Source organism: Gallinula chloropus, assembly GCF_964237585.1.
Source record: "Gallinula chloropus genome assembly, chromosome: 23".
Classification (NCBI taxonomy): Eukaryota; Metazoa; Chordata; class Aves; order Gruiformes; family Rallidae; genus Gallinula; species Gallinula chloropus.
This window is the reverse complement of record NC_140108.1, coordinates 359,767-373,245: the sequence shown is the minus strand read 5'-3', so window position 1 is coordinate 373,245 and position 13,479 is coordinate 359,767. Positions and strand designations below refer to the sequence as shown.

At 45.0% G+C, this 13,479-nt stretch overlaps 1 protein-coding gene across 1 annotated transcript in view; it reads left to right on the top strand.

The window, feature by feature from the left end:
• PRDM2 (PR/SET domain 2) overlaps positions 1-12,413 on the top strand; it is a gene marked incomplete at its 3' end in the record, with an annotated part of 61,827 nt that extends 49,414 nt beyond the window's left edge. The window contains exon 8 of the mRNA XM_084274722.1: positions 12,290-12,413. Within this exon, the coding sequence (XP_084130848.1) occupies positions 12,290-12,413 (124 nt within the window). The remainder of the gene's footprint in view (positions 1-12,289) is intronic.
• Between the last annotated feature and the right edge of the window lie 1,066 nt (positions 12,414-13,479).

Below are 13,479 nucleotides of genomic sequence, written 5' to 3'. Positions count from 1 at the left end.
AATTAATCACTTGACCTTAAGCAAAATCACTGAGGATTTGGAAATCTCTGCATATGGAAATTGTTCCATTACATTTGGAGTAAATAACACTTTACCTAAGGGGTAAGGTTTCCTTGACTCTCTAAAATACTGTTCGTTTACTTTGGCAACTTGGAGTCTTTACTGGTTTAATGAATACTTATACTAGAAGAAGTCTTGCTTTTTGTTTCAGACATAATGTTCATAAGTCTAGAATGTCTAGTCAGCTTTTTTTATATCAAGTATATAGTATGAAGAGGGGGTTTTTTTGCCTTCATACTCTGATGTCAGCATGAGCTGACTTTGATTTTACTCTGTAGGCACTGTTGGATTTGGGGTTTTTTTTTTTTGGTTTCCCTGGGAAATGTTAATTCTTAGTATTTTTTCAAGACTTGCTTCATGTAATACTTGTCTCCAGATTTGTTTTTCACCTTTCAGTTTTTCTGTGTAAACATACTCCGTTCACAAATAGTTTGTTTTGTCATTTATCTTCAGTTTTTGTTTTTTATTTTCTAGGAATCTCCTGTAAAAACAAACCAAACAAACACAAAAAAAAAATAAAATTCCTTTAATGACTTGGTAGAGCTGTTGCATGCTCAACTTAGGATAAGCACTACGACAATGGATGTGAAATCCACCAAGCTTGCGAAACCAGCTGAAGCTGACTCTCAATCATAATACTGCCTGCAGGCTTCTTGCTAATACTCAGTGGCAGGCACAGATTTTTCTTACTTCGTGCCTGACACACATGCTGGGCTACAGGATGATTTGGATAAAAGAGAAGGGTATTGTTAAAAGCAAAACAAAACCCCCACGAAAAGCATGAAAAGAAATAGTGGGATTCACTAAACCAAATCTTGTGCTCTCGTGTTTGCTCCGATCCTGGCTCTGTCCGTACCTCCCCGGATGGCATACGGGCAGCTCAGTTGCATACCTGGCAAAGCAGATCCTTAGTTTTGTCAGTAATTCAGTGTAGATTCAGGGACAACAGATGTTGCTGCACTCAAAAGTATTTTTGTCATGTATTAAGTGTTTCTTAAAGCCTTTTGTCTAAATGAATCAGTAGAGGCCAACCGAACGTGACAGAATTCCCTTTTCTTCCCACCTTCTCCTCACCTTCTGAGTCTTTTAGATGGCTGGCATACGATGGGGAAAAAAAGCCTGATTTGGATGTTTTATGGATTTTTCCAAATTCCTATTTATACATGCAAATGAAACTTTATATAGCGACGAAATACCAATATCATTTTTTAAATACCATATATATAATGAATGCAGTGTATCTTTTTATCGATTAAAAAAGGCTAGACCAGGATTGCATACCTGTATATTTTGAAAGTTAAATATATAATTACCCTAAAAAGTCGTACACCTCTATCTAATAACTTAAGACAACAAATTGGTCTTTGTTCATAACCGCTTTTTATGGAAGTACCGTTTGTCGTGTGTTCATATAGCTTTCAAGGTTAATGACAGAATTGATGGAAAGTGACTAGTTTCTATATACAGCCACCCCTTTTTTTTTTTTTGTTCTTGACTTAAAAAGTAATCTACCTCTTAAAAAATTTGTAGTTTAATACTTGTTTGGTGAATTTGTGCCACTTTCACTTTCACTATCATTCCCATTTTGTTACATTTCTGTTATGGGGACTTTATGTTGAAATATTGTACAAAGCATTTGTAGCAAGTTTAAAAAAATAAAATATTTAAAATTATTTAAATTGTTTTGGACACTTCAATTGTACTATATGTGATTTACATTTTACATTAATTTCATTTTCTTTTCATTTTGGGTTGTTAATCTTGGAGCATGTTCCTGTATTAAAAGTTTGCTGTTAGTTATATTGTTTCTTCTCTTGGAGAGTGATTCAAAGACTATGCCAACATTAAAAATTACCATGTGACATAAAAGTGGGGTTGTCCTTGCTTTTGAACAATGTAGCCTTGCTGAAGATGCTGTAAATGCAGGTAAGGAAACGCAGAGGGATTTTTCACCTCCAGCATGCAATGCCTCTTGTAAATTGCAGATGTATTAAAAGAGTCTCTGTGGTGTTGCAAGCACTTAATGACCAACTAGATGGAACTATGGTGACACATTTTATATAACTGTAACCAATAAAGTAAACTTTTTAAAAGCTTGTGGGAAACTTGCCTTTTGTATGGAAACCAGATGGAGCAGGAAAAATGAAACAATGTACATCTAGAAGGAATTAAGTGTGCTTGCATCCTGTAGCTGTCTACACCCAGCCCATTGAAACAAATTCTGACCAATTCAACGCTTTTAGTCTTGGGTTTATTTATTTTTTTAAGTTGTGGACACAGTTAATAGTTACACTATTTTAATTGAAACCACAGTCACCATTTCAACTTCTTCTGAGATTACGATGTTCTGATTTTATAGGCTTTAAACTTTATTTTAAAAATACATGTAAAGGGTTTTGGCTCTGAGAACCTTGTGTCCACCGCCAAGACAGGAATTCCGTCTCCTTGGGTGGAGTGGGAAGCATCCCTGTCCGTATCAGTGCGGCGGGCAGATGAAATAACCTAACACCATTAAGACTACTGCTATTACAGTAGCCCACTTCTTACCATATTCACTGTTAATCCAGTAGTAAGGTCCTATTGTATGTAGCTGTCTATTCAGATGAATGCTTCTGTTTGAGTAAGATTTTTTTGGCGTGAACTCCCTGTTTATTATCTCCTGTGTTATGTCATTCCTTGACCCTGCTAGCTGCTCAATAGCAGATTTTCCTTATCAGGTGATGGAGAAGTTGTAACACTGTTCTTTGAGCACATCTGCACTGTGCTAATAGATGCTGCAGTTTGATAGCTGCACCTCAATTAGAGAGGTGCATTCCTCATCTAACATACAGCAGTGATTGTATCGATGAGGTGGTAGGACAGACCCAGTGAAGGTTTTTAGTGTTGATTGTGGTTTGGTTTTTTTCAATTTATGCAAAACATTTTTATTGCCCATAGTTTTATTTAGCCACCATAGTTTTGAAGCTACTGAGGGTGGGACACAAATTACTAGTCATTGTACATCTTTCTTCTGTTACTGATGGTGGACATAGTGGTTGGTGTTTGGTCGTGCTGCAGTCTGTCTCCTGTTCACCTTGTAAGAATTTATTAGAGGTGTCTAGCAGTGAACTGATACCAGCTTTCTCCTCATTCCTTAATATTACAGCAGAAATCCTTTGCCATCGTCTTTACACTTTCTCTGCTGTGATATTAAATTCTGTGGTGTCCTAAGGGTGTTCACACACTCTTACATGTTGGTATTTGAGTGCTGTGTGGTGCAGATTCAAGATGAGAGCGAATCACCAAGGAAGACCTCTCATTCCCGAATGGGCCGCTCATCACAGATAGGAAACATACAACATTTCTAGTTACTATTGCATCTCATCTGCATAATGGAATTTCTGTGGCTTTTATAACTGCCTCTTTATGATCTGAATGCAACAATAAAGCTGTAAAGATGCCCACAAAGTGCTGACATTTCTTGAAAAGCATCCAAACAGGCAATGGAAACAATTAAACTTGTCCTGTTTACAGACTGACATGCTGGTCAAGATCAAATGTGGTGTCAGTTTAATAAAAGCAATGATGCTGAAGTGTGTCTGGGGGGGTGGGAGATCTCACACAGGCCAGTTTACCTCCCCCCCACCCTCCCTCCAGTTTGCCAGGAGTTAAGACCAGCTTGGGTCAGAGAAGGTCTTAAATGAGTTCAATCCTAGGCATTACACGGCAGCCCAGGTGATGGTCTGTAAGCTCCCTGGAGTGTGTTTGGCTGGTGTTTGTGTTACTTACTACGCTTCCTTGGCATTTTGTATTGAAGCCTTTTATTTAAAGTGTCCTAGTTTATTCCCTGGTGATTTTCTTTAGGCAGATGTCAGAGCACTAGATTCTGACAATTTGATGTGTAAACCCATCAGTTTCAAGTGTAGAACTGAATAGCACTTCACTTGTCACCTGCCTGCTGACCTAGGTGACTCTAAGTCACCTTCTGACTTCGGTTCCAGAAGTTTGGAGCCAGTTCCAGCTTTTACTGGAGGCAAGTTCAGCAAAGAAGCTGAACTGTAAGTGACAGACAAATAACTTGTGCATGACCTTAAAAGAAGCGCTCCAACAACTTCACGTATTGCTTCTGGCTTTTATTTCCTGACTGTGAGATGTACGTGAGCCACATGATACTCTGCTTCTATTGGTGATAAAACAGAGCTGAAGGATAGGTTCTGAACAGCAAGCACATGCTGTTTCAGGTCTGAGCTTTTGTGGTAAGTGAATTATGAAAGAGGTAAACCTCACCTCTTTAATTCAAGTGGTAATGAATTAGAAACTCGTGTGACTAGCTGGAAATGTCATAGCAGTAGCTGAAGATCCTTTGATACTAATATAGAGCAAAGCTGCTTTTTGCTTACCCCTACACAGTATTTAAAAATAGAATATCAGTACTTGTGGAATTAATACTGTATTGTGTTTGGTGCGTTTAAGCTGTTAACAGGAGGTTTTAAAAAGCTCAGTGGTTGGGTGCACAAATCTCAGGTTTCAGTAGGAACTTTCTAAAGCTTTGCCTGCACAGCCACAAGAATCTGAATTCATTCTTGAAGTGGATTGATTGCCTCATCTAAACTTTGGGGATGGGCAGTCATCCAGTGTCCAGTGACCTGAGAGCTAAAGGCTATTCATCTTTAGAAAAGTAAAGTACAGTTGCAGATACTCAAGAGATCAACCAAGCTCGTGTTCAGGTGCAAGGGAATCCCCACACGTTGTTTCCTATGTGTGATGTGTTTTCAGGCTGTAGCCACAAACTGTATTGTTTTGGTAGAACCCACGTGATTTACTTCATGAGGTGGAGCTGCTCTAAAAGTGAGTAGCAGCTCTTTAGTGGAAGGAGGTGTGTGTTAGTGGAAGGAGGCATGTGTCAGACCTGCCACTATTTTTGGAGCTGTGGAAACATGAGGGAAAATTGTTTTGACACAAGATGCAAATAAAACACTAAGAAAGGTGTGGTATGTTAAGTGCAGGGTTAATAGTCCATTTTACACACCAGATGAGACAAGGAAAAATGTTAATGTTAAAGATGGGTCTTTATTCCATCTGCATGGATGACTTGATGTCATTTCCTAAGCTCATTGGGGATCTTGACTTTGCTATTTAAGTCATGTCCCAGGTATTTATTTTCATGCTCATTGCTCAGCAAGAGTCTCTGCCCAAGTGCAGAGGTCTGGGGCCAAGAATGGGCAAGGGGGCTGTTGGCATAAAGCAAGCAGCAGGAGATCCCTGGAGGACTTAGAAAGGAATGGGAGGTACAGGGGTCCTGTGCACCATGAGCTCTTCAGCCCCTACCTACTCTTCCATCTCTTCCTCAGTTAACAGGAGGTCTTAGTGCTGTTGAGCCACTTCTGCTGATTGCTTCCAACATGTGCTTCATCACTTTTCACTCTCATTTTGCTCACCCTGCACAGTTACTTCTCGTAGTAAGTCTTTAAACATGCTTTGGGTCCAGTGTACCTTTGAAAGGATGCATGTGGACAAGAGCACTGAGATAGTGCTGGGGTTTTCAGCTCCAAGGCAGTAAAAAACTCCCGGGGAAGCTTGAGTGAGAGCGAGTTGGAGGGTGGCTTTTTCTGAAGAGATAGGTAGCTGCTTCATTTTCCAAATTTATTCAAAGCTCAAGTGGTTTGTGGAACATTGTAACCAGCAGCATGCACTTTGTTTGTACATCTCTGCTTATTTTTCCAAGACACAGGCGCTTCACAAGCCAAACAGGGTCTGTGAGTCATGTTTTGGATGACAGTGCTCCCAGAAACTGCCACAGGGTTGTGAGAAACAGCCTCGATTATTCAGCGGGCGTCCTTCCGTCTTCAGAAGGACGGGCTGGGGCGTTCAGGCTGTATGGTGTGAGGTGGCACTGCCTGCTGGAGGTGTGCTGCCTGTCAGATGGACAGTGGGATGGAGACTCAGGCTGCTCATAATACCCCAGGTCAATTAAAGGGATAATCTCATGTGGGTCTCCATCCTTTGGCAGTTCAGGCAACTCAACATGGTAAAAGCAAGGATTTTTTATTTTTTTTCAGAGTAGGGATTTTGTTGAAAGTGCCCAGGATCATAGAATCCCAGGATGTGTTAGGTGGGAAGGGACCCTCAGAGCCCATCTAGTCCCACCCTGCAGTCAGCAGGGACATCTTCACTAGAGCAGGTCACTCAGAGCCCCATCAAGCCTGACCTTGAATGTCTCCAGGGATGGGCCTCCACTGCCTCTCTGGGCAGCCTGTGCCAGGGTCTCAGCACCCTCAGAGGGAAGAACTTAGTTCCTAATATCCAACCTAAATCTCTCCTTTTCTAGTTTAAAACCATCACCCCTCATCCTATCGCTCCATGCCCTCAGGAGCAGTTCTTCCCCAGGTTCCTATAGGCACCTTTCAGGGCCTGGAAGGTGCTATAAGGTTCCCCCAGAGCCTTCCCTTCTCCAGGCTGAACCAGCCCAATTCTTAGCCTAGGACATGCTGCCTGCTAAGGGCATTTGAAGGCCTGGCAGTGAGTGGAAACAGGGAAGAGCTTGGTGTGTTATCCCTGCTGAGAACAGGTCGGGGATGAGCTGTGAGCACCGATGCTGATCCAGTGCTGCTGCCGGAGGGACCTGGCTTTGGACACGCTCGGGCAGGTTCACACTCGTGCAGATCGTGTGTGTAGCAGTTGTATCCCAGCTGTGACTTGATGATAGAATTTATTTGGCATTTCGTTGGGGTACTGTGCTTCCTGCTAACCATAGCAGCGTGGAAGGAGGGCAGCAGATGAGAAATAATGAATTCTTCCACTGGTGGGCTGCTTTGAGGAGTTGCCCACTCAAACGTTGTTCTTGCTGGAGTTTGAAGCTGTATTCCTCACTCATCAGGGCAAATGCTTTCACTCGTCTGTCTTTAAATCAGCAGCACATTTTGTTCTGTGGTTTCTCTTTTGTGCCACGAGGTGTGCAGGATGGAGGGGTCACAGGCTCTGCTAGCCCCCCGTATCATTTTCAGCTCGTTTGGACTAATTGTTTCTGTATGAAGCTGCATAAAAATCAACTACAGTCTTCTCTGTGTGTGCTGAAGTTTTCTCATTCTCCTCTGCTATGAATGTGAGTCAGTAGGTAGAAACTAATCATCAGGTTAGATGAGAGTGTAGAAGATATATTTGAGTTCTGCTGGGTTTCACCCAACATTCTTCACCTTTTGTCTCGCACGATGCTCTGTGCCTCTCGAAAACAGCCAGGAGATGAATTGCTGATGTTCTTCTGAATTCATAGACCTAGAGCAAGATTTTAAAGCGACTAATAGTTTCTTTGAGCTCAGTTTGAAGTACCGTCAGGGAGACTGATTTTTCTGAGAGCTCAGTAGCCATCCTCAGAGCTCAGTAGCCATCCTCAGTGCCGAACTCCTTCAAGGGGCTCCTTTAGATCACTCGCTGCCTTTGAGAACCTAGCGGTGTTTAGTGAAGTGGTATTGATACATCAGTACAGGCAGAGCCCCGGTGAGCTGTAGGCATGGTGTGCGATGGTTCTCTGAACAGTTCTCAGTGCCAGTTCGGTGTCTGTCACTGATGTTAGAAGTGGGCTGAAGGAGATTTCCCTGGGAGTGGAGCAAAGTCTCAATGAAGAGACTTTGGACTCTGGAGCTCATGGGTGAACCACGGCAGTCTGTGTGTTGTTTGGGAGGAGTGATACTACATGGTGTTCTTGGCACTGCTGGGGTTAGTGTGCTGCTGCTGGGCATCTTTTTGAGCCGAGAAGGCAAAGGATCTCAGTAACGGGTGACAAGAAGCCCGACCATAAACTAACATCCATGTTACATCCTTTAGCAGACAGATTCCTCACACATTCCTGCTTTTTTACTGCTTCCATAACTAAAGGCGCCCGAGTCTCTGGGAGCTGCAGTATAGCCCCTGAAGGTCCCTCTCGCTCCCTGCTGCTCCCCCAGTTTTTCCACGCAGAGACAGGACTCTTCCACAGCACAGACACACATCTTCCTCAACAAAATCCTACCCACAGACCTTTTTCTCCTCCTCAATATTTTGTTTAACTTAAATATATATACCCATATATAAACTGATGTAATTGTTGGTTGATGTTTTTCCAAGTCCTTGTTTTGTGTGTTTACTTTCCCATTCAGCAACTTGCTCATGCAAGAGCGTACGTGCCAGGTGGGTTAGCAACACGACATCTTAATTCCCACTAAGAGCAGAGAGCCCAGAAATCTCATTTATCCGAACCCCCAAGCCCCTCACTGGCCTTCTGGCCTGTGAAATTACCTCCCCTAATTCTGCAAAGCCAGGAATTCAAGTGTAACCATCCACAGAGCTCCTCTTGCTTTCTATTCCCAGGCAGCTGAGTATTTTAGAAGTCAGTCGGTGCCATCTCATACGTTCTTCAGACAGGCCGTGTCCCTGACATGTCTGTTGGGAGGACATACCTTGGAGTGTGTGTGTGTGTATCTGAAATTTTGGACCATATACTTGGGGGTTGTTTTCACTCCAGACCATAGAAGTATTCACCCTGCAGGAAAAACAGGCTTTCATCAAGGTAAAAAGGTGAACCTGAATTACCTGAGTGTTTTGTCACGATGACTTTGCTCTAGTCACTGATTGTTCCATCCTTCATTCCCATGGGGAACATGCCTGATTTTTTTATTTTTCTGGGGCTTTTCTAGTGATTTAAACCAGCAGCTTGGAAGAATACTAATTGCACTAGTGTGGTAGAAGTCGAGGTGATGTGCATGAAGAGTACCAAACGTGTTTGGGGAACATCAGGGAGCAGGATATGTGCCAGGACCCAGCATTTTTACTGACTGCCTGATTCCCGTGCTGCTCGTGTCAGGAGAGGTCTGTAGAAGTGGGAATTGGATTTAGACAATCAAGGTGAAGCTACTTAAGTATTCAGGAGACAGTTTAACTTGGGGAATGGCAATGCAGCGTGAGAGGAACTGCTGCCCTTGCTCCTGCCTCTGCTTTAAGACTGGAGGCTTTCTGGGTGACCTTGGCAAATCCCTGTTCTCCAGTTCTTTGTCTGAAAATGGGGGTTATGGTGCTGACTCTCACCATGGGATGCTTTCAGATCCACAGGTGGAAGAGTGAGACCTGGGATTTAGTGTAATTTTATGGTGGTGGGTCTCAGCACATGCAGTGATTTGTCTCCTTTGTTGGCCTGTGCTCTCAGTTAGAGCTTCAGGCCCTGTCTATGTGCAGAAAACCAGCATAATTTATTTTGGGCTTAGCTTTAACTTACACTATAGCTACTGCACTTACCTGAACTGTTGATCCTGATCTGAAGTTCCTTGCTGGCAGAGAAAGCTTGATGTAGCCGGGTCCTTCACTGCCTGACACTTGGTGGCTGTCCCCTCGCTCTGCCAGCGTGGTGTGTTTTCTGACACTGGGTCTTTTCTTGATGCTCCTTTTCCTTTTCCAGTGAGGACTGGTCTAAACAATTGAGAGGCCTGACTGGCTGTCCATGGGTGTGCTGGCTGACTGGCCATGGGGTGTGCTGTCTGTCTGTGGGGGGTGTACTGGCTGGTTGTGGGGTGTGCTGGCTGGCTGTAGGATGTAGCACAGGGTGTGCTGTCTGTCCACCGGCTGTAGTGCAGGGTGTGCTGTCTGATGAATGTTGTGTGAGGTGTGCTGTCTGTCTGTCCATGGGATGTGCTGACTGTAAGGTGTAGCACAGGATGTGCTGTCTGATGGGTGTCGTGTGGGTGTGCTGTCTGTCTGTTGTTTGGTCCGGGATGCAGATGGTGCACAGCGGGGTGATGGGGCTGGGGTACCCCTGGCCCCTTCCCCCTCATTGCTCCGCCGTGTCGCCTCAGGGTCCCTGAGGATTCCTTTCCCTTTGCCTGTCTCCAGTAGCCCCAGGGGTGATGGTGTGAGCAGGTGCACAGTGACAGCGCTATAAATACCAGCCTCACTCTCCGCTCCTACATGCGGTGGGGCCATTCCAGCTCCCCTCCCCCTCTGCGATGAGTTTCCCTTGCAGACCTGGGAGTTACTCCCAAGACATCCCCGTGTTTCCTTCAACAGGCTCATGGGATGCCCCATCCCTGGGGGTGTTCAGGGACAGGTTGGATGGGGCCCTGGGCAACCTTGTGTAGCTTCAGGCCTGGAGGTTGGTGGCCCTGCCTGTGGCAGGGGGTTGGAGCTCTATGATCCTTGGGGTCCCTTCTAACCCAGACCAGTCTGGGATTCTGTGATTAAATAGTTACCATTCCACTCATCGGTGTGGAGTGGGGCACGGGTTTCCTCTGCTGTGGCACAGCACAACTCACTGCTCTGCCCCCTGGCTGGGGAGCCGGGTGGGGAGGTGACAGTAACAACCAGTTTCTGTTCAGAAAAGCGATCCCGTTCTACCTCTATCCCTTTCTATCCCTTTCTATTCCTTTCTTTCCCTTTCTATCTTGTTGCTGTAATCCTCAGCTTCAAGTAATAAACCAGTGATCTATTAGCTTTAAATTAGGGGGGTGAGAGACCCCATTAGCATGTGGGTTCTGGGGGAGGGTGAGGGGTGGGCATTCGAAAACACGGGTTGGATTTTCTCAGACACTTTGTCTCTCTGGGTTTGAGGCCCTTTTTCCTTCTGTTTTTAAGTGTCCCACAGGACATTGGCTCATGGCATGCATGAACACACGCTATTGATTAGAGAAGAACTTTTGCAAGCGGTAATTAATTTGAGGACGTTAAGCGTTGCTTCAGTGGAAACATTCTGAATAAAACGGAACTTAAAATTTCTCTCTTCTAGTTAGAGTACAGAACTGAAGCCAAACCAACTAAACTTTTCATGGATATTCTGCTATTTCCCTTGGTAACCACCTTTCTACAGGGCAATAAAATCTGGATTTTGTTGACGTCCTCCTTACTCCTCTCTGATCCTTACTAGATGAATGCTTCAGTGCTAAGTTCACAAAGGCTCAAGACTATGATTTCCATATAACAATAACAAAACTGCTGGCAGACTATTTGAACCACGATTTTTAATTTGGCAATAATTGCCTTGCTTCCTCTTCAGAACCTCCATGGTTTTGTTTTTCTGTTGCAATGTAAATTTTGCACTTCTCTGGGTCTTAACTTGCAGTTACTCTGTGCTGCAAAAGCTGCCTGCGAGCCCGATCAGTAGCTGAAATCTCCTTTAAGGGGTGTATACTGAGCTCTTTAAAAATAACGTGGAGAAAACCCAAGCTTTTAACTTTTCTTAGGCAAGTTGGTACGTGATATGCTAGGGAGGTAGGTCCCTATGAGCTAGGGACCCTGCTTTGGCAGGGAGGTTGGACCCGATCATCTCTTGAGGTCCCTTCCAACCCCTATTCTGTAATTCTGTGATTCTGTCATAAACCCAGATATGAAAAGGTGCTCCCTTGGAAGCAGGTAAGTACTGGGTTCTGGTTAGACTGGAGAAGGATTTGCACGTACAAGGTAGGTACGTGATGCTGGCGAGTTATGGGGGTGCGCAGGCGCGAGGGGGAGCGGACGTGCATCTGCACGCACTGAGGACACACAGGTATGTGCAAGGCAGCAAAAGATGCTGCAGTTAAAAACAACTTGGGGATGTTGGGGGTTTTAATCTGCGTGAGGGAGTTTAGCTGAGGTGTGCACGTGAACTGGGATTGTGTGCTTAGAACATGGCAAAAACCTTGCTTCTTCCCTCGCTTTGACTCGTGCCTTCAGGCTTGCTGCTTGAAAGGTTGCAGAGATGTAATGCTGTCAGTTAAAATCTCTGATTTTCACTTTCACTTTGGGCTTCTTGGAGTTGGTTTAAAATGTGAAGTGACATAACGGCTCACCTGCAATAAAGGCGCTGAGCAGCGCTCGCGGTAGGGACCTGGCTGTGTTGTCACTAGGTCTGCCAGTGCCAAAAGTGTACTGCAGGCTTTGACCTTGAGAAAAGGGACTGGATGTGGCATTATATTTACATAAAGTAAATTCCTTTGCCACAAATAGGTATTGGAAACCCTTCTACAGTCTGTCCTGAGAAAACAGACCGTGGCTCTTTTAGTTGTTCTTTACTTGACTCTGTCTGTCCCAGTTGGAGGGTCTCTAACCCAGGCATTGGGTGGGAGGATGGACACTGCTTCCAGATGACATCAGAACAAGGCAAAACCCCCTTTGTGCCTTCAGAAAGCAGCTCTCAGTACCTGCAGTGTGGGCAGCCTGTAGGGTTTCTGGTTCATCACTTACTGAAGCCCCTTAAAGCATGTCTCTGGTTTTTTTCCCCGGCATGTGTATGAGTTTCTTCTGCCTCTCTGTACAGTTACAGACTCCGCGTGGCCTCTAGATGTCCCTCCTCCTCCTCTTCCTCCTCCTCTTCGCATCACACCAGCACCAGGCAATGCAGGAAATCCAACTGCACCGCATCCCACTTCTGCAAGGAATAGACTCTTCTGCGTGTCCAACCACACCAGGTACAGCGAAGCAGCCGAGCGCTGCCTCGGGAGGATGTGCAGGGCTTACCGAGCTCGTGATGCTGTGGGCAAGGATTGCTGAGTGCTTTGCAGATCCTATCCCAGCCTGGGGAAACCCACAGCATCTCTGTAACTGGTTACTGATAAGCAAGCAGGTGTAAAGGGGGAGTGAGATGCCCTCGTCAGAAGTAGGACCTCTTGGTTAAAACAAGCCCAAGGGACAAGGTGTTCTCTAGTGACGTGTGCTTAGGTACCCTCAAAAGGATCTCAAGGGCATAGTCAGCTCTTTGGGCTCGTGGAAAATGTAGCATAGGAGGGTTTTCTTTCATTAATGAGCTTTTCTGACCTGAGGTGTTACTCTTCTGGATCCTATGGGGAGCTGGAGGGGTGGTGGTAGGTTTTGTAAGGTTTTGTCTGCACCTGGTCAGAGCAGCGGGCAAAATCCTTTGGGGTCTTTTCATCTGAATGGGTAAATACTGAACAAATACCAACTCTGACAAAATAACCCCCCCAAAAGCCTGGGAACGTGCCTTGTGGCTGGCTGCTTTGGTCCAGTGCCAGAAGCTCAGAGACTAGCGTTACAATGCAAACTGCAGTGCCAGGCTAACTTACAGAAACACTCAGAGTTATGGAGAGATGATTAGGCATGAGGAAGCTACCCAGGCTTGGACAAATTCATGATCTGCTCCAGTGTTACTGGTGCAGCTGAACTGATTTCCCATTGGTTGCCTCTAAACTGTGTTCTGCTCCTTTGCTTCCCCACCTGCAGTGTGGGAATGGTTACCTCCCTTACACTGATGTCACAGCTAAGGAAGGTTGTACTGAGGGGAAGGTGAGAATGAGCACCAGCTACTTGGAGACACTGCAGCCTGAAATGAATTCTGTGTTAAATGGGTTCAAAAAGAAACTTTTGGGGGACAAGTGAGTAAAGCTCTGCAGTTTGCTGCCTCCAAGCTGCAGCTGATATCCTGCAACTTAGGCTGTTTAGCTGGGGAGGCCCAAGCAAAAGTAAAATCCTGGGCATCTCTGCTGTGCAGCA